This window comes from Mesoplodon bidens (genome assembly GCF_964165515.1).
Source record: "Mesoplodon bidens genome assembly, chromosome: 13".
Taxonomy (NCBI): Eukaryota; Metazoa; Chordata; class Mammalia; order Artiodactyla; family Ziphiidae; genus Mesoplodon; species Mesoplodon bidens.
In genome coordinates this window covers 40,917,785-40,943,645 of record NC_138169.1, presented here as the reverse complement: position 1 = coordinate 40,943,645, position 25,861 = coordinate 40,917,785, and the positions used below count along the sequence as shown (strand labels likewise).

At 39.4% G+C, this 25,861-nt stretch overlaps 1 protein-coding gene across 4 annotated transcripts in view; it reads left to right on the top strand.

Annotated features, from left to right (window-relative positions):
- OSBPL1A (oxysterol binding protein like 1A) overlaps positions 1 to 25,861 on the top strand; it is a 221,135-nt gene that overhangs the window by 179,198 nt on the left and 16,076 nt on the right. For all 4 annotated transcript variants that reach the window (XM_081252524.1, XM_081252523.1, XM_081252525.1 and 1 more), the window contains 4 exons: positions 457 to 532; positions 22,292 to 22,426; positions 23,659 to 23,756; positions 24,948 to 25,130. In XM_081252524.1, the coding sequence (XP_081108650.1) occupies positions 457 to 532; positions 22,292 to 22,426; positions 23,659 to 23,756; positions 24,948 to 25,130 (492 nt within the window). The remainder of the gene's footprint in view (positions 1 to 456; positions 533 to 22,291; positions 22,427 to 23,658; positions 23,757 to 24,947; positions 25,131 to 25,861) is intronic.

Sequence of the window (25,861 nt, the reverse complement as noted above, 5' to 3'; positions counted from 1 at the left end):
GCTGTGAACATGGGGGTGCAGACATCTTTTCAAGTTAGATTTTCATTTCCTTTTAGTATATTCCCAGAAGTGGAATTGCCGGACCATATGGGAGTTCAATTTAAAATTTTTGAGGACTATCCATACTGTTTTCTGTAGTGGCTGTACCAGCTTACAATCCCACCAACAGTGCACAACCTTCCCTTTTCTCCACATTCACGCCAGCATTTGTAATCCCTTGTCTTGCTATTCTAACAAGTGTGAGGTGATATCTCATTGTGGTTTTAATTTGCATTTCCCTAATGACTGGTGATATTGAGCATCTTTTCATGTACCTGTTGGCCATATGTACATGTTGCACGTTTTCATGGTGTCTCTATACATGTATGCCTGTGGCTCTCCGATTATTGACAATAGCTTTTTTCCTAATGCCAGTGGTATTAAAATTAAGTCTTTATTTTTGTTTTCTTTTTTCAGAACAAGCTTGCCCTCCCCTATGTTTTCCAGAAATGACTTCAGCATCTGGAGCATCCTCAGAAAATGTATTGGAATGGTAAATTAACTATCAGTTCTATAATATTAAGCTGATGTTCCATGCATATGCTTTAGAAGGGAATCCTAATGTTGGCATAAAAGTGATACACAACAATGTTTATGAAAACTTTTGAGAATCTGAAATTAGGAAAAGCCTTATATTAGGTTTTCCTCCCAGAATTTGAACCACTTTTTATGCCATTTAATATGACTTTAATGTGACTTTTCATTGTGTAAGAAAGTAGAAGAAGAAAATGCTCCACATTTGTATTTCCCTATAGAATTACCCAGAAAGGCTCAAAAAGAACAGAGTCCCCACAGTATAGAATATAATTTCACTTACGCTTCTGTGCACAGAGCTGGTTTTTGTACCTTGTAAGTATGGTGTATGTTAGATATTTGGAATGTGTCCCAGCTTATTTATCTGTGCAGGTGGATCTGATTTTGCGGGGGAGGGCGACGGATGGCAAAATTTGCTATTATATAAATCCTTAGATTCCCTTTAAAATAGTAGTCCACGTCACCACCCTGACGACAGTCAGGCTAGGATTCTGAGTAAAGTTCTCTTAATTCTTCTAGCATGACCATTGACCAACTAGAATGATGAAAATTTTAAAACATGTGAGTCCTGAACTGCTAAAGAATCTGCCTGGAGATTATATTTCTTAATTTTGCAATTTAATGTGCAGCCTGAGTACTCCAAGAACTTTCCTTGTACTGGGAAGTATAGTCACTTTCTAAACATTTTCATTCTGATTCCTGAAATCCTTTTGGCTGCTGGTGTGCCCACGTTGGCATTTTTTAAATGCCCCTCTTCTCTACATAGGGTAATGTCATCTGAGACTTCCTAAATGTAATTTCCAAGGAACTAATTCCAGAAACATTTATGTTAAACAAATATTTTCTGCTCCTACTGCATGGAGAGAAGGATCCATAGCTGGATAATGAGCTTTATCCCAGCCTTGCCGCCTCCTGTCTGTGAGACCCTAGGCCAGTTGCCTTGCTTCCCTGAGTAAAGTTAGGAGAGTAATTTGTACCTTATAGCTGTATTGAGAGATAAATAAGATAATTTATATAAAATGTCCAGGACAGACCCTGGTTTAGCTTAATGTTCAACATTATTATCAACAGTTAACACACTTGAGAATCAGAATACCTGGGCTCTAATTCCATTTTGATTATATTAAGTTTCATCAGGACAAACCAAATGTATCTAGACAAATGTATATATTCTTAAGTAAAATAACTATACATATTAGTCTCTTAAGAACTGAAATTTTCAGGACAAAAAATTATATCCTGCAGAATTAATATTTTTCAAGCCCTTAGTAAGCATATCTATCATTGAGATCCAGTATGTAAATATGTACGTATGCATGTGTGTTTAAAATGAAAACCAGTTCCACAAAAGAATACTCATCCTTAAAATAAATGATATTTTCTGTTATATTAGATTAATGCTGATTCCAACTCATTAAATTGATTTCATAACCTGCTAGTGAATGAAACCCACAGTTACTGTAGAATTGGTACCACATTTGTCTAAGGCTGTTGGGTCAACAGAATGGGTGTGAAAACTGCAGATGTGGTTTAGTCTTTTTGGCAATCGTGGAAAGTACAGCTTTCTGTATTTCTCTTGCTTGAGTCTGTCACCTACCATCTCCTGTCTCACTGGGTGTTGGATTTAGTAGTATTCTCATGAGTTTGTTCAGACTAGTGACTGATAACCGTCTAGTTTATGTCTAAAGCAAGCATTCTGTCTAAATGGAAACTATCCATTCTTTTAAAAGACGAGAAATAATGTCATGTTGGCTTCTGCCTGTCGTACTTCAAAAGATGCTCCATTTCTCTAGAAGCATGGTTTTACCTTTATTTTTAGGTGTGGAACTGTTTGTGCAGATAGACAGGCTGAATCATAAACAAAATAAAGCAAATAAAAGCAGAGCTGTTTGGGTTGAAAGGGCACCGTGGAATGTTTTGAAACATATCTATAGAACTTTCTGAATAAATCACAGAGAAAGAGCTGCAGGGGAGGTAATATTTTGGGAAAGTATTTTCTGCTGAGGTTTTATAAGAGACTAACATTCTAGATGAATAATTATTAATATTTATTAATGTGATTGAAAGACAGTTATCTGGCATTTGGAAGTTATTGTTCTTGGGGCGCCATGTCTCCCGTCTCATGGGCAGCGGAATCAGTCCAAGGGGGTGAGTGTTGAGCATAATAGAGGTTTAAAGTGCGGTGTATCTTGAGAGAGAAATGCAAATAACATCACCAGAATAAAAATTTTAAAATAATTTTTGGTATCGACCCCTCTTATATCTGCCTCCTGCTACCCCCAGCCGTGAGGAAAATAGGTAAAAAAGTAGAAGATATTAGTATCCATAGATTTTATTACAGTTAACTTCAAAGTGAAGGCATTTTTTTAACCCCCCCCCATTGCATTTTCATGATTCTATTACACTTAATAATCCAAATACTTCACTCCAGGTCCTTTCTATGTGGGTAAATCTCAGTTACAGAAGCCATGGACATACCCTTCAGCTGGCTTTTCCCATAGCTTCACCTTCCCAGTTTCTTAATTTTGTAATAATAAGTCTTAAAAGTAGCAGAGGAAATCTGATATTGAACCGTAGCTTTTCATGATGTCTCTGTCGACTTGAGGAGCATATGAGATCAGAGTGGGGAGTGTGGGCATCCTGCTGGAAACCTCCCAGTTCTACGCTCACCTGGGGTCTGGTGCCAACTTTTTCAGAAATCAGTGCCCCTCATTTATGATGATACAGTTTTATGGCATAGTATCACTAATCCCTTAAGACATGGCTTTTAAGAACACATGATAGGTGCTTACCTGCCATGTATGGTCAAGGTATAACTTCATCTTTCTCAGGTAGGAAAGTCAGTGTCTTCAGGCATTTGTCATCCTGGGCTTCGGTGCCCTGCAGCACCTTCTCCAGCCGGGCTCACCTTGCTCCATCCTCCACGGCCACATACATACACATTAGACTTTGCTTTTTTCTAAAACGAATATAGAGACTTAGATTTCCAAAACTAATGACACCCTTTTTTCTCCCAGCCTGTTTTGGACAGGATTATGTTACCAAATGTTGGGTTATACTACATGAAATTAAATCTTTACATAAATGGAATTAAATCCTAAATCTCTCTGTGATTGAAGCATTTACCAAACAGATTCCCATCTCAGAATTAATACTTGATGTTGGTTAGTAGTTTGAATTCTTTGTTCCTTATTTCCTTACTCCCATTGTCCTTTAGTTAAAGGACTCTAGACTCATAATCCCATTGTCTTCTGTTTCCCCTGTTTTCTTTCTCCTCTTCTCTCCCGTCCCTTTAGGATTTGTCAACAGGACTCACCCAGAGGCTAGGTCATGGGTGTCCATACTTAGTGACTTGGAAACCAGGGCCAGCACCAGGGTGAGGCAAGCGAGGCAAGCGAGGCATCTAGGCACAAAATTTGAGTAGGCACCTGTACCTGAGACCACGTCTGCTAAATGTCTTGGAGTCATAGAATATTAGCGTTAGATTATTATAAGAGGGTGAAGAAGGTCTGTTATATTATAAATACCCAGTTATTAAAGTGAAAATGTTGTATCATTCAGAAAGGTATATTCAGTGCAACCAAATTCCATAGACACTTGAATATAAGAGTTGAAAACTTTATAGTTCTAGTTTGCTCCTTTAACTCCTATTTCCATTCCATATTTGCTATAGAATATTACCCTAACCTAATTTTTTTCATCTTTGAAGGTTTTTTGATTACCTTATCGTACTTCACTATCACAAAAATACATATTTAAATTAAAATTTAAAAATTTATATTTTATGGCCATAAGACTTTAGTGCTAAAAGTTTTAAGTTATTCTTACATGAGTGATCAAAATAACAAACATTACAAAATTTATGAAAGTATAACATAAAAGCTAAAATGTTATTCATAAAAAGGATTTTTTTCACTTTGGCTGAGATATCTGAGAATGAATATCACACATTGCTAGAATGAGATAGGATTTTCAGTAACAGTTCTTTTTTTTTAAATAGATTCAAGGATTAAGAAGCCTTGCTCATATTAATAGACAGATGGGAGTAGGAGTTCTGTGTTTTTTTTAGTATCTAGCAATGTCATTCGGTTCTTTGACCTTTTCCTGACTATATGTCAAAAATCAGATGGTAATATATTATCCATCAAAAATAATTTTTTATGATCCATAAATTGACAACTCAGTAGGACTTCCTTCAGTGTTATTGGAAACAACATTGGAAAACTCTAGCTGCAGGAGATCTTGTTACCTTCCCTTGGAGTCATGGGCATCTGGGTCTCTGGGAAATGGAGTGGAGAAGCTTTACCAGGGTTCTCAACTTCGGTTTCTGTAACTGTGTCCTCTCACTCAAATATACCTTGCAATATTGAGAAGAGGTTGGAAAAACTGAAATATTTTCCCTGAAATGCACCTTGCCAATATAATCTTTTTTCATGAAATGCTTTTTATCTTACCGTGCAGTTTAAATGTTCTCCCTCAAAACCTCAGATTCATTGCATTCCCTTGATGCAGAATGTCTGCCGCATGACCTCAGAACCAGACGCATCCCGGGTCAGCTCATGTTATTTTGGGGTTCAGATAAACACGTTGGTATATGTCACTGTGACAACTGTCCCATTCTTGAATTCTAAATATAAGCCAGATACAGCTGTAGATAAGATTTGGAGCTTTGCCCAAACTGGTACATTATAAATACTGACTTAAGAGAAAGGAGGCAGAAGAAGCCAAGTAGTTAAACAAAATTTGTCATCTCTACCGCCTCACTCTATAATGATCTGAAATCAGAATATCCCAACAGGGGAGAAGTGACTGGAACAGCTTCTGATGTCAGGTCTTTGCCTTAACGAAAACAGGCAAGTCGGGGAGCCATCCTGCAGAGCAACAGTGCCTTGATTTAAGAGGCTTCCTTGTACCAGTACAGTATTTCTAAACCTCCCTTCACTCGGTGCCCTGAAGGTTTTTACCCATCAGAGCAAGACTGCTATACTAGAATTCAGGATGGTATGAGGAGTGTCTCCCCCCAACCCCAGGTAAAAGAAGGGCGATTTTAAAAGAAGACGTGGGAAAAGAGCAACAGTGTGACGTCCAACGCAGGTGTGTTCTTGGCTTGTCAGTTCTTAGGCAGGAGTGCATGTGGAGGGTGAGCACCTGCAGATCAGTTCCCCTAAAGCATCCATCCCTGCCCACAGTCACGGGGTACCCTGAGTGACTAGTGTGGAGACCGTGGACCTGGTCCAGGCTTCCAGCCAGCGCCTTAGGTGTCCTGCCACATTCCCACCTAGTGGTTGTCCATCAGGAGGACTCACACGGCCTCCCAACTCTGAAAAAATTCAGCTACAAGACAGGAAGAATAGGAAAGGAATATCTGTTTATCTTTTCCCTCAAAGCTTTTCTTGTCTTTTTCTCCCTGTTTTTACCACTGGTTGCACCCAGTTGCCCACAGTGTGGTTCATTCAGTTCACATGCAGACACCCCTTGCCTGTGCATAGTTCCTTTGTTTCTGGGTGTTGTGTTCTCTGGGGCTGGCCTGTGAGAGCCAAGGAACAGTGGTGTAACCAACAGCAAAAGGCATCAGAGCAGCAGGCTTGTTCAGACTGCTCAACCAGAGTGGTCCCCAAGGGCTGACTTGCAAGGTCTTGGTGTGACTGCTCTGGGCATGACCAGTGTATTCAGATGGCAGGAACCTCTCGTGTGATGTTAAACTAATAGATGATAGACATCTTGTGGAGAGGGAAGGGACTGAGTAGCCCAAGATGGGAAGGAGACCTTTGGGCCCTCCAAGGCCCTTACATGTAAGAAGGATGAAGTTTTACATCTCTGGGGCTGTTGTGGAGGGAGGATCCAGTGCCAAGCTGGTGTCACAGAAGGCACATCCAAGGCCCAGAGCCAAGGTGGCTGCCAGCGCCTGCCCATCAGTGAAGAGCCTAGAAGCCCACTTAGTGCTTGGGTCGCACACCTGGGTGAGGACCCTGTCCACCGGCAGACTTAGCTTAAGACCTAAGCTGAGCTGCTCTCTAACCCAGGTCTTAAATATTTGCACAGTTGGGCATTAACGGTGCTCAGCGGTATACATATAAGTTATTTTCCACTTCCGTTGGGATCAAACTTGGCCTTGTTTGTTTATATAGTGCTTAAGCGACAAAGCAGCCTTCTCTTTTTTTTCTTCTCAGTTTGTCGGCTGATGAGCAACTGCAATTAAGAGTTTCTTCAGTTTCATCATTAGTTGCTATTAATTTGTATGGATGCATTTAAACTTTGCTTTTAGCTAGGTCACAAGATAGAATTGCCTGGCATAAATATTTAATTTTTCCAGCTGACTGAAGCTCTCAGTGATAAAAGTATTCTAGCTCACGTTTCTTCCTGAAACTTGACCTTCATAATATGCATTGTTTGCTTTTCCTATTATTGGAATATATGCAGTACTAATTAGTATCTAACAAATCCAATACCAAACTTCATTGTATTGTAAGTAAAAACAGTGTCTCTGTGAATTTCCAAGAGGGAATGAAATATAGTTTGTATCACCGAGTTTTTTCATTACATATCCAGGGAACTGTAGATTTTAACAATTAAAATATCAATAACTGTACAGACTAATAGAGGCAAAAAATTGCAAGTCCATTGCTGTATTTTAAATAGCACGTTAGACTCTTCTGTGCAGTCAGCGTGGTTTTTATGGCCATCTGGATCTATGTGTATATGTTCCCTCAGGCATTTTTCTGTCCCTTGCACTCTGTCTATTACCTGGGCCACAAATGTGCCTTTTCAGTTCCTTGAATGCTTACATTCTGAGTTACTAAAAGAAGCAGGAAGGTGTTCAAATTATTCTAGATTATAAAATTGGATTTAAAGGCCCTTTCAGAATTTGGGGAGCTTTTCAAATGATTAAAAAATAGTCTGCCCATTGAATGGGTGATAAAACCATGTCCTTTTTGGTTTCCAGAGTTGACAAACCAATATTTCATTGACTTGCTGACTCATATGAAGTCTAACCAACTGGTGGTGAGCAGCCAATGGCTAGTAGACAACGTGACTGTCCCATTCTTGCTCGCATATTTTCTCAGGGAGATTATGTGAGGGTATGGCAACATATACAGTGTCGCTATAGAGATGAAAGATTAAGTCCCTAGGCCTGGATTCCCATCTGAGCCGCCGTAATGACAGAAACGCCAAACACCTTGTCACCCCCCAGCATGTCTCTTATTCCCTCAGTGAGTGTTTAATAGTCTAGTATTTTTTAGGGAAAAAAGTTCAGAATCAAACTTAGGTAAAGTTCTTCATTCCTTTAATGAGTAAATCCTTTAAAGTCCTTTAAAATAAATCTCACCCTGCTGTTGTGCATGACAAAGCGAAATGTAGAAAACTAGAGCAGAGCCAGAAATGGCATCATTTACATCACATACTGTCACGGGCCAGGGCTCATGTCGCCACCCTGGTGAACCCCTGTCATCTTGGCGATTGGACGGGACAGCCAGCCAGCAGCGAGAGCCTCAGCAGCGGGGACTACGCGATGCCTTCTGGCTGGGGCTCCGGGGGGAACAGGTGTCCTTCCCTCACTTCTTCACCTTTTAAGGTTGGAACTCAAGCCACGCCGCCATCTGAGTGGCTTCTCTGCAGCTCGCTGCTCAGGCGACAGGATGAGGTATCCCAGCCTTCAAAGCCGCCTTGCCTCTACACGGCCTTGGAGGACTTGGCAATCTTGAATGTACTATTAATAGTAATGATCATAGCTAACATTTATTGCTCACTTAACATATGCCTGACACTGTTCTGAGTGTTTTGTATGAACTAATTAATCCTGACAGTCCCTGTGAGGTACATAATGAAGCCCCCATTTGGCGGAGAGGTGAGGGACTCATAGTGATGCAAGCAAGCATCAGGTAGCAAGGGGCGTGTGCTCTCAGAGCCCACTCTTTTATTTTTCAATTGTGGTAAAACACAGAACGCAGTATTTACCATTTTAACCATTTTTAAGCGTGCAGTTCAGTGGCGTTTGTACCTTCACATTATGCTGCCGTTACCACCCATGTAACTCTTTTCATCTCGTGGAACTGACGTTCTGCACCCCTTAAACAACAACTCCCCACCTCCCTACACCCCAGCCCTGGCAGCCACTGTTGTGCCTTCTGTTCAGAAGGCGTTCCTTTAACCACAATGCTCTACTGTCTGGAACCCAGGACTGGACTAACCTGAGTATATTTTGTTGTTCTCTTTTTCCATCGTGCTTTTCTCTTGTCTGTTTTATGATGAGCATAACGTCAGCATGTATGTCGTAAGGTGGTCCACTTTCTGCGGTGCGAGGTTGTCAGTTTCCCCATCCCTTCCTTTTGCCAGGCTGAAAGTGTTAGATTACCTGGACTACCAACTCCTAGAGTCAACCACTGTTAACTTTTTGGTGCTACTACCTTCTAATATTTGTCTATAAAATGTGTATTTTACAAAATTAAAATATTTTTGAACATGTTGCTTGGTAACCTACTTTTTTACTCATTTTGCTTTGTGAACTATGTGCATCATTAAACAAGAGGGTTCTGACTTCAGGGAGTTTGTATTCCAGTGAAAGAGTCAGGATAGTCTAGGGCACTGTGATAAATGCCCAAAGAGGAGTAAACTCAGGAGGCAGTGGAAACATACAGGAGCACATAGGGCAGGGGTGCCTGCAGTGTGCTCGGCTCTCCCTGAGGTGGTAAGGATGCAGGCGGAGTATAAGATATTATCCCTCACCTCAGGAACTGTAGTACTGTGTAGTTAGCAAGATAAGCTGGTTAGTACCCCTGACATAGCAGCAGGCTGTATAATCTGTGATCAGATGCTACATTGTGCGATACAGATTCTGGTGCTCCAGGAGCTGGAAGAGGTGAGAAATCAATGAGTACTGGAATAGTTGAGGAGGAGAGACTTGAACTCTCTTGAAATCCTAGCGGGGAGGAGATACAAGAGTTAAGTGAAGAGAGTAGGGCATTCCAAGTCAGAATTGGCTATAATGAGATTTTTAATCCAGTGTCTAAAACAGTGCCTGGCACCTAGTAGATGCTAAATTAAAAATTTTTTAAAAGCTATTTTGAAACAGTTTTATTTCTGTATGCATATTCTATACAGCCAAGTTGCTTTCGAGAGACAATCTTGGTGGATTTTTTTTGAGATATAATTCACAAATATTTAAAGTCTACATCAAGATGATTGGACATATGTATACATTGTGAAAGGATTCCCCCCATCAAGTTAATTAACACATCCAGCACCTCACATATGTATCCTTTTTTGGTGAGAACATTTAAGTTCTACTCGCTTAGCAAATTTCATTTATACAAAACAGTGTTATCAATTGTAGTCATGTCACCATGTTATACAGTAGATCCTCAGACCTTATTCATATTATAACTGAAAGTGTATACCCTGTTACCAACTTCCCCTATTTTCCCCACCCTGAAGCCCCTGGCAATGACTTTCTACTGTGTTTTTATTGGTTCAACTTTTTTTTTTTTTAAGGTTCGCATATGTGTGATACCATACCATGCAGTGTTTGTCTTTGTCTGTCTGGTTTATTTCACTTAGCATAAGGCCCTCCAGGTTCATCCATGTTGTCACAAATGGCCTTCTTTTGTAAGGCCAAGTAATATCGTGTGTGTGTGTGTATATATATACACACATAGACATATGCATGCACACACACACACACACATTTTCTTGATCCATTCATCCATTGACAGACACTTAGATTGTTTCCATTGTATATTCTCGGCTCCTTTAGCAAAAATTAATTGACCATAAGTGCATGGATTTATTTCTGGGCTCTCTATTCCATTCATCTGCCTGTCTGTTTCTATGCCAGTTCTGTACTGTTTTGATTACTGTATCTTTATAATACAGTTTGAAATCTGGGAGCATGATACCTCCTGCTTTGTTCTTCTTTCTCAAGATTGGATTGGCTATTCACGGTCTTTTGTGGTTCCATACAAATTTCAGGATTGTTTTTTCTATATCTGTGAAAAATGCCATTGGAATTTTGATAAGGATTGCATTGAATCTTTAGATCACTTAGGGTAGTTTGGACATTTTAACAACTTTTGTAATCCATGAGTGCAGAATATCTGTCTGTTTATTCGTGCTTTCTGCGGTTTCTTTCATTAATGTCTTACAGTTTTCAGTGTATAGCTCTTTCATCTCCTTGGTTAATTTTATTCCTAACTATTTTATTCTTTTTGATGATATTGGAAATGGGATTGTTTTCTTAATTTTTCTTTCTGATAGTTTGTTGTTGGTGAATTGAAACACAACTGATGTTTGTATGTTGATTTTGTACCATGCACCTTTACTGAATTCATGTATTAGTTCTAATTGTGTTTTGGTGGAGTCTTTAGGGTTTTCTATGTGTAATATCATGGCATCTGCAAATAGAGGTAATCTTACTTCTTCCTTCTTGATTTGGACACCTTTTATTTCTTTTTCTTGCATGATTATGCTGGCTAGAACTTAAGTACTATGTTGAATAAAAGTGGTGAGAGTGGGCATCCTTGTCTTATTTCTGATCTTATAGGAAGTGTTCAGCTTTTCACCACTATGATGTTAGCTGTGGGCTTGTCATATATGGCCTTTATTATGTTGAGGTATGCTTCCTCTATACCCACTTTGTTGAGAGTTATTATCATGAAAGGATGTTGAATTTTGTCAAATGCTTTTTCTGCATCTATTGAGATTATCCATCATTTTGTTAATGTCATATATCACATTTATTGATTGGCTTGTATTGAACCATCCTGCTTACCTGGAATAAAACCCACTTGATCATGGTGTATGATCCTTTAAACGTATTGTTGAGTTCAGTTTACTAATATTTTCTTGACTTTTGCATCTGTGTTCATTAGGGATATTGGCCTGTAATTTTGTTTTCTTTGTCTGGTTTTGTCTTTGGTTTTGGTGTCAGGATAATGCTGACGTTGTAAAATGAGTTTGGAAGTGTTCCCTCCTCTTCTGTTTCTTTGAATAGTTTGAGAAGGATCCGTATTCATGCTTCTTTAAATGTCTGGCAGAATTCACCAGTAAAGACATCTGGTCTTGGATTTTTGTTTGTTGGCAGGTGCTTGATTACTGCTTCAGTCTCCTTACTAGGAATTGATCAGTTCAGATTTTCTATTTCTTCATGATTCAATTTTGGTTGGTTGTATGTTTCTAGGAATTTATCCATTTCTTCTAGATTGTCCAATTTGTTAGCATATAAGTGTTCACAGCATTCTCATGATCCTTTGTGCATCAGTTGTAGTATCTTCTCTGTCATTTATAATTTTACTTATTTGAGTCCTCTCTTTTTCTTGGTGAGTATAGTTAAAGACTTGTCTATTTTATCTTTTTGTGTGTGTGTGTGTGTGTGTGTGTGTGTGTGTGTGTGTGTATGTGGTACGCGGGCCTCTCACTGTTGTGGCCTCTCCCGTTGCGGAGCACAAGCTCCGGACACGCAGGCTCAGCAGCCATGGATCACGGGCCCAGCCGCTCTGCAGCATGTGGGATCTTTCCGGACTGGGGCACGAACCCATGTCCCCTGCATTGGCGGGCAGACTCTCAACCACCGCGCCACCAGGGAAGCCCTCTTTTTTTTTTTTTTTTTTTTAAACAGCTCTTAGTTCCATTTATCTTTTTAGTCTCTGTTTCATTTCTTTCCAGTCTGATCTTTGTTACCCTTCCTTTACTAATTTTGGACTTCTTCTAGTTCCTTGAGGTGTAAAGTTAGGCTGTTTGAGATCTTATTTCTTAGTGTGTTTATTGCCATGAACTTCTTTCTTAGAGCTGTTTTTGCTGCATCCTATAAGTTTTGTATGTTGTATTTCCATTTTCATTTGTCTCAAGATATTTTTTGATTTCTTCTTTGACCTATTGGTTGTTTAGTAGCATGTTTACTTTTCACGTATTTGTGAATTTCCCAGTTTTCTTTTTGTAATTTATTTCTAATTTTATAGCATTGTGGTTAGAAAAGATGCTTGATATGATTTCACTATTTTTAAATTTATTGTCTTGTTTTGTGGCCTAATATATAGTCTGTCCTGGAGAGTGTTCCGTATACACTTGAGAAGAATTGTGTATTCCTTTATTGCATGGAATGTTCTGTATATGTCTCTTAAGTCTGTTGGTCTAACATGTTGTTTAAACCCATTGTTTCCTTACTAAGATTTTCTGTCTGGATGATCTATCCCTTGTTGAAAGTAGAGAATTGAAATCCCCTGCTTTACTTGTATTGCTGTCTATTTCTCTTTTAAGATCTGTTAATATTTGCTTTTAGGTGTCCCTATTTTGGGTGCATAAATATTTATAATTGTCATATCGTCTTGATGAATTGACCCCTTTACATTATATAATGACCTTCTTTGTGTCTTGGTACATTCTTTGGCTTAAAATCTGTTTTGTCTAATATAAGTATAACTACCCCTGCTTTCTTTTTGTTCCCATTTGCATGGAATATCTTTTTCTATCCTCTCATTTTCTATCTGTGTGTGTCCTTAGAGCTGCTGTGAATTTGTTAGAGTCAGCATAGTTGGGTCTTGGTGTTTTCTGTTTTTTGTTTAACCCATTCAGCCACTCTGTGTCTTTTGGTTGGATAATTTAGTCCATTTGCATTCAAAGTAATTACTGATAGATGTATTTTCACTATTGCTCTTTGGTTCATTGTTTTCTGGCTGTTTTTTGTAATTCCTTTATTCCTTTCCTCTTCCTCTCTTCCTTTGTGAATTTGATGATTTTCTGTAGTTGGTATGCTTAAATTCCTTTTTCTTTATCTTTTGTGTATCTACTATAGGTTTTTTGCTTTGTAGTTACCATGAGGTTTATGTAAAACATCTTATAGTTATAACAGTCTATTTTAAGCTGATTACAAATTAACTTCAAACACATACAAAAGCTCTACATTTGTACACTCCCTGCCATTTTATGTTTTTGGTGTCACAATTTACATCTTTTTACGTTGTGTATCCATTAACAAATTATCATAGTTATAGTTACTTTTAATACTTATATCTTTTAATCTTCATTCTAGAGTTATACATGAACTACCCAGCGCCATTACAACATTTGACTCTTCTTGAATTAAATAGTTATATAAAGAAAATGAACATGATTGAATGAACAGATTGGAAGTAGTGCCCCTTCCTTTGATGTTAAAAGAAAATCTGACTTCCCAGAAGCATTGGTAGGAGTACAGATTGATAAAGGGTTGAAGGGTTGAAGGCATTCAGCTTGGTAGTAACTGTAAAAATTTTCACTGAGCACACACCTTTGACCCAGAAATCCCACTTACAGAACTTTACTTTATTTATTTATTTATTTATTTAAACAAATTTAATCAGTTATACATATACATATGTTCCCATATCCCCTCCCTCTTGCGTCTCCCTCCCACCCTCCCTATCCCACCCCTCCAGGTGGTCACAAAGCACTGAGCTGATCTCCCTGTGCTATGCGGCTGCTTCCCACTATCTATCTACCTTACGTTTGGTAGTGTATATATGTCCATGCCCCTCCCTCGCCCTGTCACAGCTTACCCTTCCCCTTCCCCATATCCTCAAGTCCAGTCTCTAGTAGGTCTGCATCCCCCCTGTCTTACCCCTATGTTCTTCATGACATTTTTTTTCTTAAATTCCATATATATGTGTCAGCATACAGTATTTGTCCTTCTCTTTCTGACTCACTTCACTCTGTATGACAGACTCTAGGTCCATCCACCTCATTACAAATAGCTCAATTTCGTTTCTTTTTATGGCTGAGTAATATTCCATTGTATATATGTGCCACATCTTCTTTATCCATTCATCCAATGATGGACCCTTAGGTTGTGTCCATCTCTGGGCTATTGTAAATAGGGCTGCTATGAACATTTTGGTACATGACTCTTTTTGAATTATGATTTTCTCAGGGTATATGCCCAGTAGTGGGATTGCTGGGTCATATGGTAGTTCTATTTTTAGTTTTTTAAGGAACCTCCATACCGTTCTCCATAGTGGCTGTACCAATTCACATTCCCACCAGCAGTGCAAGAGTGTTCCCTTTTTTCCACACCCTCTCCAGCATTTATTGTTTCTAGATTTTTTGATGATGGCCATTCTGACTGGTGTGAGATGATATCTCATTATAGTTTTGATTTGCATTTCTCTAATGAGTAAAGATGTTGAGCATCTTTTCATGTGTTTGTTGGCAGTCAGTATATCTTCTTTGGAGAAATGTCTATTTAGGTCTTCTGCCCATTTTTGGATTGGGTTGTTTGTTTTTTTGTTATTGAGCTGCATGAGCTGCTTATAAATTTTGGAGATTAATCCTTAGTCAGTTGCTTCATTTGCAAATATTTTCTCCCATTCTGAGGGTTGTCTTTTGGTCTTGTTTATGGTTTCCTTTGCTGTGCAAAAGCTTTGAAGCTTCATTAGGTCCCATGTGTTTATTTTTGTCTTTAATTCCATTTCTCTAGGAGGTGGGTCAAAAAGGATCTTGCTGTGATTTATGTCATAGAGTGTTCTGCCTATGTTTTCCTCTAAGAGTTTGATAGTGTCTGACCTTACATTTAGGTCTTTAATCCATTTTGAGCTTATTTTTGTGTATGGTGTTAGGGAGTGATCTAATCTCATACTTTTACATGTCCCTATCCAGTTTTCCCAGCACCACTTATTGAAGAGACTGTCCTTTCTCCACTGTACATTCCTGCCTCCTTTATCAAAGATAAGGTGACCCATATGTGCGTGGGTTTATCTCTGGGCTTTCTATCCTGTTCCATTGATCTATCTTTCTGTTTTTGTGCCAGTACCAGACTGTCTTGATTACTGTAGCTTTGTAGTATAGTCTGATGTCAGGGAGCCTGATTCCTCCAGCTCCATTTTTCATTCTCAAGATTGCTTTGGCTATTCGGGGTCTTTTGTGTTTCCATACAAATTGTGAAATTTTTTGTTCTAGTTCTGTGAAAAATGCCAGTGGTAGTTTGATAGGGATTGCATTGAATCTGTAGATTGCTTTGGGTAGTAGAGTCATTTTCACAATGTTGATTCTTCCAATCCAAGAACATGGTATATCTCTCCATCTATTTGTATCATCTTTAATTTCTTTCATCAGTGTCTTATAATTTTCTGCATACAGGTCTTTTGTCTCCTTAGGTAGGTTTATTCCTAGATATTTTATTCTTTTTGTTGCAGTGGTAAATGGGAGTGTTTCCTTGGTTTCACTTTCAGATTTTTCATCATTAGTATATAGGAATGCCAGAGATTTCTGTGCATTAATTTTGTATCCTGCTACTTTACCAAATTCATTGATTAGCTCTAGTAGTTTTCTGGTAGCATCTTTAGGATTCTCTACGTAGAGTATCATGTCATCTGTAAACAGTGACAGTTTTACTTCTTCTTTTCCGATTTGGATTCCTTTTATTTCCTTTTCTTCTCTGATTGCTGTGGCTAAAACTTCCAAAACTAGGTTGAATAAGAGTGGTGAGAGTGGGCAACCTTGTCTTGTTCCTGATCTTAGTGGGAATGGTTTCAGTTTTTCACCATTGAGGACGATGCTGGCTGTGGGTTTGTCATATATGGCCTTTATTATGTTCAGGCAAGTTCCCTCTATGCCTACTTTCTGCAGGGTTTTTATCAGAAATGGATGTTGAATTTTGTCGAAAGCTTTCTCTGCATCGATTGAGATGATCATATGGTTTTTCTCCTTCAATTTGTTAATATGGTATATCACATTGATTGATTTGCATATATTGAAGAATCCTTGCATTCCTGGAATAAACCCCACTTGATCATGGTGTATGATCCTTTTAATGTGCTGTTGGATTCTGTTTGCTAGTATTTTGTTGAGGATTTTTGCATCTATGTTCATCAATGATATTGGCCTGTAGTTTTCTTTCTTTGTGACAGCCTTGCCTGGTTTTGGTATCAAGGTGGTGGTGGCCTCGTAGAATGAGTTTAGGAGTGTTCCTCCCTCTGCTATATTTTGGAAGAGTTTGAGAAGGATAGGTGTTAGCTCTTCTCTAAATGTTTGATGGAATTCGCCTGTGAAGCCATCTGGTCCTGGGCTTTTGTTTGTTGGAAGATTTTTAATCACAGTTTCAATTTCAGTGCTTGTGATTGGTCTATTCATATTTTCTATTTCTTCCTGATTCAGTCTTGGCAGGCTGTGCATTTCTAAGAATTTGTCCATTTCTTCCAGGTTGTCCATTTTATTGGCATAGAGTTGCTTGTAGTAATCTCTCATGATCTTTTGTATGTCTGCAGTGTCAGTTGTTACTTCTCCTTTTTCATTTCTAATTCTATCGATTTGAGTCTTCTCCCTTTTTTTCTTGATGAGTCTGGCTAATGGTTTATCAATTTTGTTTATCTTCTTAAAGAACCAGCTTTTAGTTTTATTGATCTTTGCTATCGTTTCCTTCTTTTTTTTTCATTTATTTCTGATCTGATTTTTATGATTTCTTTCCTTCTGCTAACTTTGGGGTGTTTTTGTTCTTCTTTCTCTAATTGCTTTAGGTGCAAGGTTAGGTTGTTTATTCCAGATGTTTCCTGTTTCTTGAGGTAGGATTTTATTACTATAAACTTCCCTCTTAGAACTGCTTTTGCTGCATCCCATAGGTTTTGGGTCGTCGTGTCTCCATTGTCATTTGTTTCTAGGTATTTTTTAATTTCCTCTTTGATTTCTTCAGTGATCACTTTGTTATTAAGTAGTGTATTGTTTAGCCTCCATGTGTTTGTATTTTTTACAGCTCTTTTCCTGTAATTGATGTCTAGTCTCATAGCATTGTGATCGGAAAAGATACTTGATACCATTTCAGTTTTCTTAAATTTACCAAGGCTTGATTTGTGACCCAAGATATGATCTATCCTGGAGGATGTTCCATGAGCACTTGAGAAATATGTGTATTCTGTTGTTTTTGGATGGAATGTCCTATAAATATCAATTAAGTCCATCTTGTTTAATGTATCATTTAAAGCTTGTGTTTCCTTATTTATTTTCATTTTGGATGATCTGTCCATTGGTGAAAGTGGGGTGTTAAAGTCCCCTACTATGAATGTGTTACTGTCGATTTCCCCTTTTATGGCTGTTAGTATTTGCCTTATGTATTGAGGTGCTCCTATGTTGGGTGCATAAATATTTACAATTCTTATATCTTCTTCTTGGATCGATCCCTTGATCATTATGTAGTGTCCTTCTTTGTCTCTTGTAATAGTCTTTATTTTAATGTCTATTTTGTCTGATATGAGAATTGCTACTCCAGCTTTCTTTTGGTTTCCATTTGCATGGAACATCTTTTTCCATCCCCTTACTTTCAGTCTGTATGTGTCTCTAGGTCTGAAGTGGGTCTCTTGTAGACAGCATATATATGGGTCTTGTTTTTGTATCCATTCAGCCAATCTGTGTCTTTTGGTGGGAGCATTTAGTCCATTTATATTTAAGGTAATTATTGATATGTATGTTCCTATTCCCATTTTCTTAAGTGTTTTAGGTTCGTTATTGTAGGTCTTTTCCTTCTGTTGTGTTTCTTGCCTAGAGAAGTTCCTTTAGCATTTGTTGTAAAGCTGGTTTGGTGGTGCTGAACTCTCTCAGCTTTTGCTTGTCTGTAAAGGTTTTAATTTCTCCATCAAATCTGAATGAGATCCTTGCTGGGTAGAGTAATCTTGGTTGCAGGTTTTTCTCCTTTATCACTTTAAATATGTCCTGCCAGTCCCTTCTGGCTTGCAGAGTTTCTGCTGAAAGGTCAGCTGTTAACCTTATGGGGATTCCCTTGTGTGTTATTTGTTGTTTTTCCCTTGCTGCTTTTAATATGTTTTCTTTGTATTTAATTTTTGATAGTTTGATTAATATGTGTCTTGGCGTATTTCTCCTTGGATTTACCCTGTATGGGACTCTCTGTGCCTCCTGGACTTGACTGACTATTTCCTTTCCCATATTAGGGAAGTTTTCAACTATAATCTCTTCAAATATTTTCTCAGTCCCTTTCTTTTTCTCTTCTTCTTCTGGAGCCCCTATAATTCGAATGCTGGTGCGTTTAATGTTGTCCCAGAGGTCTCTGAGACTGTCCTCAGTTCTTTTCATTCTTTTTTCTTTCTTCTGCTCTGCAGTAGTTATTTCCACTATTTTATCTTCCACGTCACTTATCCGTTCTTCTCCCTCAGTTATTCTGCTATTGATCCCATCTAGAGTATTTTTCATTTCATCTATTGTGTTTTTAATTATTGCTTGATTCATCTTTATTTCTTCTAGGTCCTTGTTAACTGTTTCTTGCATTTTTTCTATTCTGTTTCCAAGATTTTGGATCATCTTTACTGTCATTATTCTGAATTCTTTTTCAGGTATACTGCCTATTTCCTCTTCATTTGTTAGGTCTGGTGGGTTTTTATCTTGCTCCTTCTCCTGCTGTGTGTTTTTCTGTCTTCTCATTTTGCTTATGTTACTGTGTTTGGGGTCTCCTTTTTGTAGGCTGCAGGTTCGTAGTTCCTGTTGTTTTTGGTGTCTGTCCCCAGTTGCTAAGGTTGGTTCAGTGGGTTGTGTAGGCTTCCTGATGGAGGGGACTAGTGCCTGTGTTCCGGTGAATGAGGCTGGATCTTGTCTTTCTGGTGGGCAGGTCCACGTCTGGTGGTGTGTTTTGGGGTGTCTGTGGACTTTTTATGATTTTAGGCAGCCTCTCTGCTAATGGGTGGCGTTGTGTTCCTGTCTTGCTAGTTGTTTGGCATAGGGCGTCCAGCACTGTAGCTTGCTGGTCGTTGAGTGAAGTTGGGTGCTGGTGTTGAGATGGAGATCTCTGGAAGATTTTCGCCGTTTGTTATTATCTGGGGCTGGGAGGTCTCTTGTGTACCAGTGTCCTGAAGTTGGCTCTCCCACCTCAGAGGCACAGCACTGACTCCTGGCTCCTCAATTTGGGATGATTTGTTGTCTATTCATGTATTCCACAGATGCAGGGTACATCAAGTTGATTGTGGAGATTTAATCCGCTGCTTCTGAGGCTGCTTGGAGAGATTTCCCTTTCTCTTCTTTGTTCTCACAGCTCCCGGTCTCAGCTTTGGATTTGGCCTCGCCTCTGCGTGTAGGTCGCCGGAGGGCGTCTGTTCTTCGCTCAGACAGGACAGGGTTAAAGGAGCAGCCGCTTCGGGGACTCTGGCTCACTCAGGCCTGGGGGGAGGGAGGGGCTCAGAGTGCAGGGCGAGTCTGTGGCGGCAGAGGCAGGCGTGATGTTGCACCAGCCCGAGGCATGCCGTGCGTTCTCCCAGGGAAGCCGTCCCTGGATCCTGGGACCCCGGCAGTGACGGGCTGCACAGGCTCCCCAGAAGTGGGGCGTGGACAGTGACCTGCGCTCGCACACAGACCTTGTGGCGGCGGCAGCAGCAGCCCCAACGTCCCAAGCCCGCCTCTGGGGTCCGTGCTTTCAGCCGCAGCTCACGCCCGTCTCTGGAGCTCCTTTAAGCAGCGCTCTTAATCCCTTCTCCTCGCGCACCAGGAAACAAAGAGGGAAGAAAAAGTCTCCTGCCTCTTCGGCAGGTCCAAACTTTTTCCCGGACTCCCTCCCGGCTAGCTGTGGCGCATTAGCCCCTTCAGGCTGTGTTCACGCTGCCAGCCCCAGTCCTCTCCCTGCGCTCCGACTGAAGCCCTAGCCTCAGCTCCCAGCGCCGCCCGCCCCAACGGGCGAGCAGACAAGCCTCTTGGGCTGGTGAGTGCCGGTTGGCACCGATCCTCTGTGCGGGAATCTCTCCGCTTTGCCCTACCCAGGTACGTGGGGAGTTTCTTGCCTTTTGGGAGGTCTGAGGTCTTCTGCCAGCGTTCAGTAGGTGTTCTGTAGGAGTTGTTCCATGTGTAGCTGTATTTCTGGTGTATCTGTGGAGAGGAAGGTGATCTCCGTGTCTTACTCTTCCACTATCTTCCCCGGAAGTCTCCAGAAATTTACTTTAAAACCATATTTGTTCATGTTCTAAAGGATAAGATTAAATAGTTTATGGTATATCTATGCATAGCCTTAAAAAAATTTAACAAATACATATATCATTTATTAATGTGCCCAGAACTGGTCTAAGTGTTTTGCAAATATTAGTCTTATAACAATGCTTTGTAGTAGATTATGTTATATACACTATTAGTGCCATGTTATTGATAAGGAAACTGGCAGAGTTTAACTTGGCCAGAGTCACACGTCTAGTAAATGAGAAAGCCTGCAGTGGAACTCAGTCTGATTCTGACATCTTACCACTGCACAGTGCAGCGATTACAAAGAACTTGATGGACTCGGTGATGTAATGTATGTGTATGTAAAACCTCTGAACACAGGAACAGCAAAAAAAAGGCAAGTGATGAGCCAATACATAGAGCAGATCCCATGCATTAAAAAAATCCGATAAGATATATGTGTGTACACATACGTGTGTGTAAACACCCAGCATTGTATCCCAAACTGTTGGAGGTGCTTTGCCTCTGAGGAGAGGAGCATTTTCATGTCTTTACTTCCATGACTGAGAATTACATATTCTTCTATTAGTTTTTGTGTTTTTTTTAAGAAAAAAACTCATGAAGGTATTATTAAGTAGAAGAAAGAGAGTCTAAGATATCTCAATTAAGAAAAGCCTTGGCAGTCCCAGCTTTCTTGACTTGGCCCCAGCAGTGAATTTTTGCATTTACTGAGATCTCAGGGTGTATATAGTAAAGCCTTCTTTTCTTCATCTCTTATACATTCCCGTTCTCCTTTGTCTTCCTGGTGAGGCAGCAATAAACCTACCATTTCTTTTCATTACATTGAGCTGCTACATGTCTCTCTGCGTTCTGCAGTATTTTATGCTAATGAATGAGCTTTTTTTTGTGCATTCCGATAGTAGTTTTGTGAAGGTTACTTTATTTTTAATTGTGCATATCTGTAAGAATGTGGATGTTTAGAGGGGGAAAATCAGAGCCAAGACAGCTGGCATTCAACCTCGATGGCACCTTGGGATTGTTCACGTGATCATGACTTTAGTCAGCAGGCTTCGTGAAAGATGTGATTCTCACAGGAAAGGTAAATAATAGTAGGTGGAAGGTTGGAAAGATCATCAGACTATTCCAGAGAAAACCAAGATAAGTTTGTTACCTAATGAATTTGTTAAAGATCTCATGGTGCGACTGTTTGTTGGCAGGATATGGTAAGCAGAGTTGAAAGGTTGCAATTCAGGTCAGAGGGCCCCTGCCCAATCATTAAATTATTTTTGGAAGTCTACTGTGATTGTGTCATTCTAGCAGATAGAATTTAAAACCTATCCTGTGAAATACACAATAGACTTCTAGTACCCCAGTTCACAATGTATAATGGATCAGCGTTCTCAGAAAACCTCAATGTTGTCAGTCAAAAACAGTCTGAAATTCCTTTGAAAAATTATCCACAAAAATGGTATATGTGGTTGCTCCTTAGCCCACTATGAAGATTTTTGGTCTTTGTGTCCCCATGACCTTTATATGCCATTTCCTAATTCTGATCTGAGGCAGACTTATTAAGTCATCATCTCACTGCTCACCAGTAGACTGCAAGCTCCTCGAAGCCAAGGAGAATGTTTGGGTAGTCTTTGTATTTCCTTCAAGGCCTAGAACAATATACTCCACATCGTTAGATGCTCTGGGAAGATTTATGAAATTGAACTGATACTAATTAAATTTGCTGTTTTCTGTGACTTCCTTTCCAGGAACATGTTGTGTAGAGGCAGCAGCATGTCAGTTTGCTGTGTGTGTTGGACATCACAGTTTCCATTTTCTTACTACATAGGAACTCTCCAAGATCACCATGCCAGTTATATTTAACGAGCCTTTGAGCTTCCTCCAGCGACTGACGGAATATATGGAGCATACGTACCTTATCCACAAGGCCAGTTCATTTGCTGATCCTGTGGAAAGGATGCAGGTATGTGTCAAGCAAGCACTGGGAAAGGTTTAAGTCTTAGGAAGTCTTCTCTGCCACCTTCTCCCCTCCCCCTGCCCCAAACACATATACACAGAATTCATGTTAAGTCCAGTGTGAGGTTAGCAAACGTTATCATTACATAGTCAGCATGTTTGGAGACCCGTCTGTGTTCCTTCCCCGCCACCCTCTAGTCAGAGAGCCACCATAGTGGAAAGACCAATGAGAATTGCAAGAGAAGCAGAACGTGGTCCAAAACCAAACCTGGATGTTGGTGTTTCTGAGTCTTTGTTTTAGAAAGTAGCTTTGTGTTAGGGTAAAAATATTCAACCTTTCTTTCAGACTTTCTCAGTGTTTCCAAGAAGGAATAGATACATGCATACACAGATAAATATGTATATTTATGCTTATCTGTATATAAATATACACATACTACTATAGGTTAAAACAAAGGACAACAAGGAATTGCACTTTTTTATTTTCCTCTGAAGAGAAGACATTCATGTGATGTATATGGATTGACTAGACACAGGGAGAGTATAGTAGGTACATTCTTTTCCTTCCAACAAAGCAATAGCATTCTAAATGGAGTCATTCTAGCTTTTCATTTATAGAAATTAGCTTTTCCCAACCTCATTAGACTTGATACCAATTTGTTTAGTTTTTTCGCCCCATCCTAAAAGTGATGTACTTTTTAGAAATTTTAAAGGAATTAAGAGTAATTTAGGATTTGAGAGTTTTTTAAAAGTCCTTGAGAGAATTTGTAGCACTGTCAGTATGTTATAAAACACAGTTGGGGGGCTTCCCTGGTGGCGCAGTGGTTGAGAGTCCGCCTGCTGATGCAGGGGACACGGGTTCGTGCCCCGGTCTGGGAAGATCCCACATGCCGCGGAGCGGCTGGGCCCGTGAGCCATGGCCACTGAGCCTGCGCGTCCGGAGCCTGTGCTCTGCAACGGGAGAGGCCACGGCAGTGAGAAGCCTGCGTACCGCAAAAAAAAAAAAAAAAAAAAAAACACACAGTTGGAATGATCAATAGGAAGAGTCTCAGAGTAATTTTCATTCTGAATATCCACGTTTGCTTATTAGTTTGCTTATTAAGCCATGTTAAAAATACAAAGTAATTAAACTCCTCAAAATCATTTTGTAAATTACTATTTTCAGCAGAGTTTCCGTTCCTGAAAGAACGAGGAGCCAGCAAGGCTATTTCTAACTTCTCCTCATGCTCTGTCCCACAGTGTGTAGCTGCCTTTGCTGTATCTGCTGTTGCTTCTCAGTGGGAACGTACTGGAAAGCCTTTCAACCCACTTCTGGGAGAGACTTATGAATTAGTTCGGTAAGATCTTTCACACTGTTCCAGGTGGATCGTTGAATTTCCATGATTTACATAGCTCTTCAAATGAAAATGTATATTTTTTGAGCATTTATCAACATTTTGTATGACTGAAGAAAGTTAACGATTTTGTTTGTTTCTATGATATTTATTATTTTAGAAATTATGTCAAAAATATGAAAACATACGTAAAATGAACCATTACAAGGGTTTCAGTATTTCTGATCATGTGGGATTAGTTATCATCCTTTCTCCTTATGTAGACCATAAGGCATGATTGGGTTTTTTGGGGTTGTTGTGTTTTTTTTAATTAATTTATTTATTTTTGGCTGCATTGGGTCCTCGTTGCTGAGCACAGGCTTTCTCTAGTTGGGACGAGGAGGGGCTACTCTTTGTAGTGGTGCGCGGGCTTCTCATTGGGGTGGCTTGTCTTTGTTGCAGAGCACGGGCTCTAGGCACGCAGGCTTCAGTAGTTGTGGCTCGTGGGCTCTAGAGCGCAGGCTCAGTAGTTGTGGTGTACAAGCTTAGTTGCTCCATGGCACGTGGGATCTTCCCAGACCAGAGCTCGAACCCGTGTCCCCTGCATTGGCAGGTGAATTCTTAACCACTGTGCCACCAGGGAAGTCCCTGGGTTTTTTTAATAACCATATAAAATGTATTAGCATAAACTTACACTGTTGGCATACAGGCAATGAATGTATCTAGAGTTGCATTTCCTGCTGTAGCTTGCTTCCTTACACACAGTTAGGGAATTCATTTGGCTTTAGTTTTTCTGAATCTTTCTCTTCCCTCCACAAGTTTTGGTCTCATTTATTCCCTAGATGTTTGTAAAGGAGATACATTAGATTCTTCAATCTTAATATAAATGGAATGATAAGTTTTAAATTTACATGGCTAATATTGTCAATTCATGAAAATCACCCAAATTCATGTGGGTGTTCTTTATTTTAATGTGTTTAAGTAGCTAGGTTTATAATAACATTGGTTTTAGTTGTTTGGGTTGCATATGTGCAATTGCTCGTGTGTTGTCCTTCCATCAGGATGATAACAAAGGATTGTTTACTTCGTCAAATCCATTTCCTTAATACTTTAACGTTGCTTTTTCAGTGAAATGACAGTAATGTATACATTCTGTGATAATGGTTTATTATATAACACTACCCTTTTTTGTTTGTCTGTTTTTCAAATCTTAAGAGATGACCTTGGTTTCAGACTCATCTCTGAGCAGGTCAGCCATCACCCACCCATTAGTGCATTTCATGCTGAAGGATTAAACAATGATTTCATCTTTCATGGCTCAATCTATCCCAAACTGAAGTTCTGGGGGAAGAGCGTAGAAGCAGAACCCAAAGGAACCATCACGTTGGAGCTCCTTGAGTGAGTCAGAATCACGCCTTTAACTCTTTTTATGTACCTACTCATTAGTATATACACTTGCACACAGACTTGGCCTTGTTCAAAAGGTGGAGACAAAGAAACTGCTTTTATGAAGTATAAACTTTCTACCATCATGTAAAAGAATTTGAGAAACATGGCAATAGCCATTGTTAATCAGCCTAGGTATGTGTAAAAAGTTTAACTTGATGTTTGACTGTGGTGTTTGTTTGGATCTATTTTAAGATAAAATGGAGTTAATCACTGCATGACAGTTCTTATGAGACAAGCTTTCTATATATCATGGTAATAATATTTTGGTTAACCATCTTTTAAAGTGAATTCACTTTGAGAAATATTGAAATAACAATCAGATTGGTACATCTTAGACATTAGATTAAGTTGAAAGTTCTCTTCTTTTGCAATAGAAAAAAGATTGCCATGAAATACCCTTCCATTTATTTGTGTCATCTTCAGTTTCTTTCATTACTGTCTTGTTGTTTTCAATATACAGGTCTTTCACCTCCTTGTTTAAATTTATTTCTAGGTATTTTATTCTTTTTGATGCAGTTGTAAGTGGAATTAATTCTGTGCTCATGGATTGAAAAAATTAATACTGTTAAAATGTCCATACTATCCAAAGCAACGTACAGATTCAGTGCAATCTCTATCAAAATTCCAATGACGTTTTTCACACAAATAGACAATCCTGCAATTTTTATGGAATCACAAAA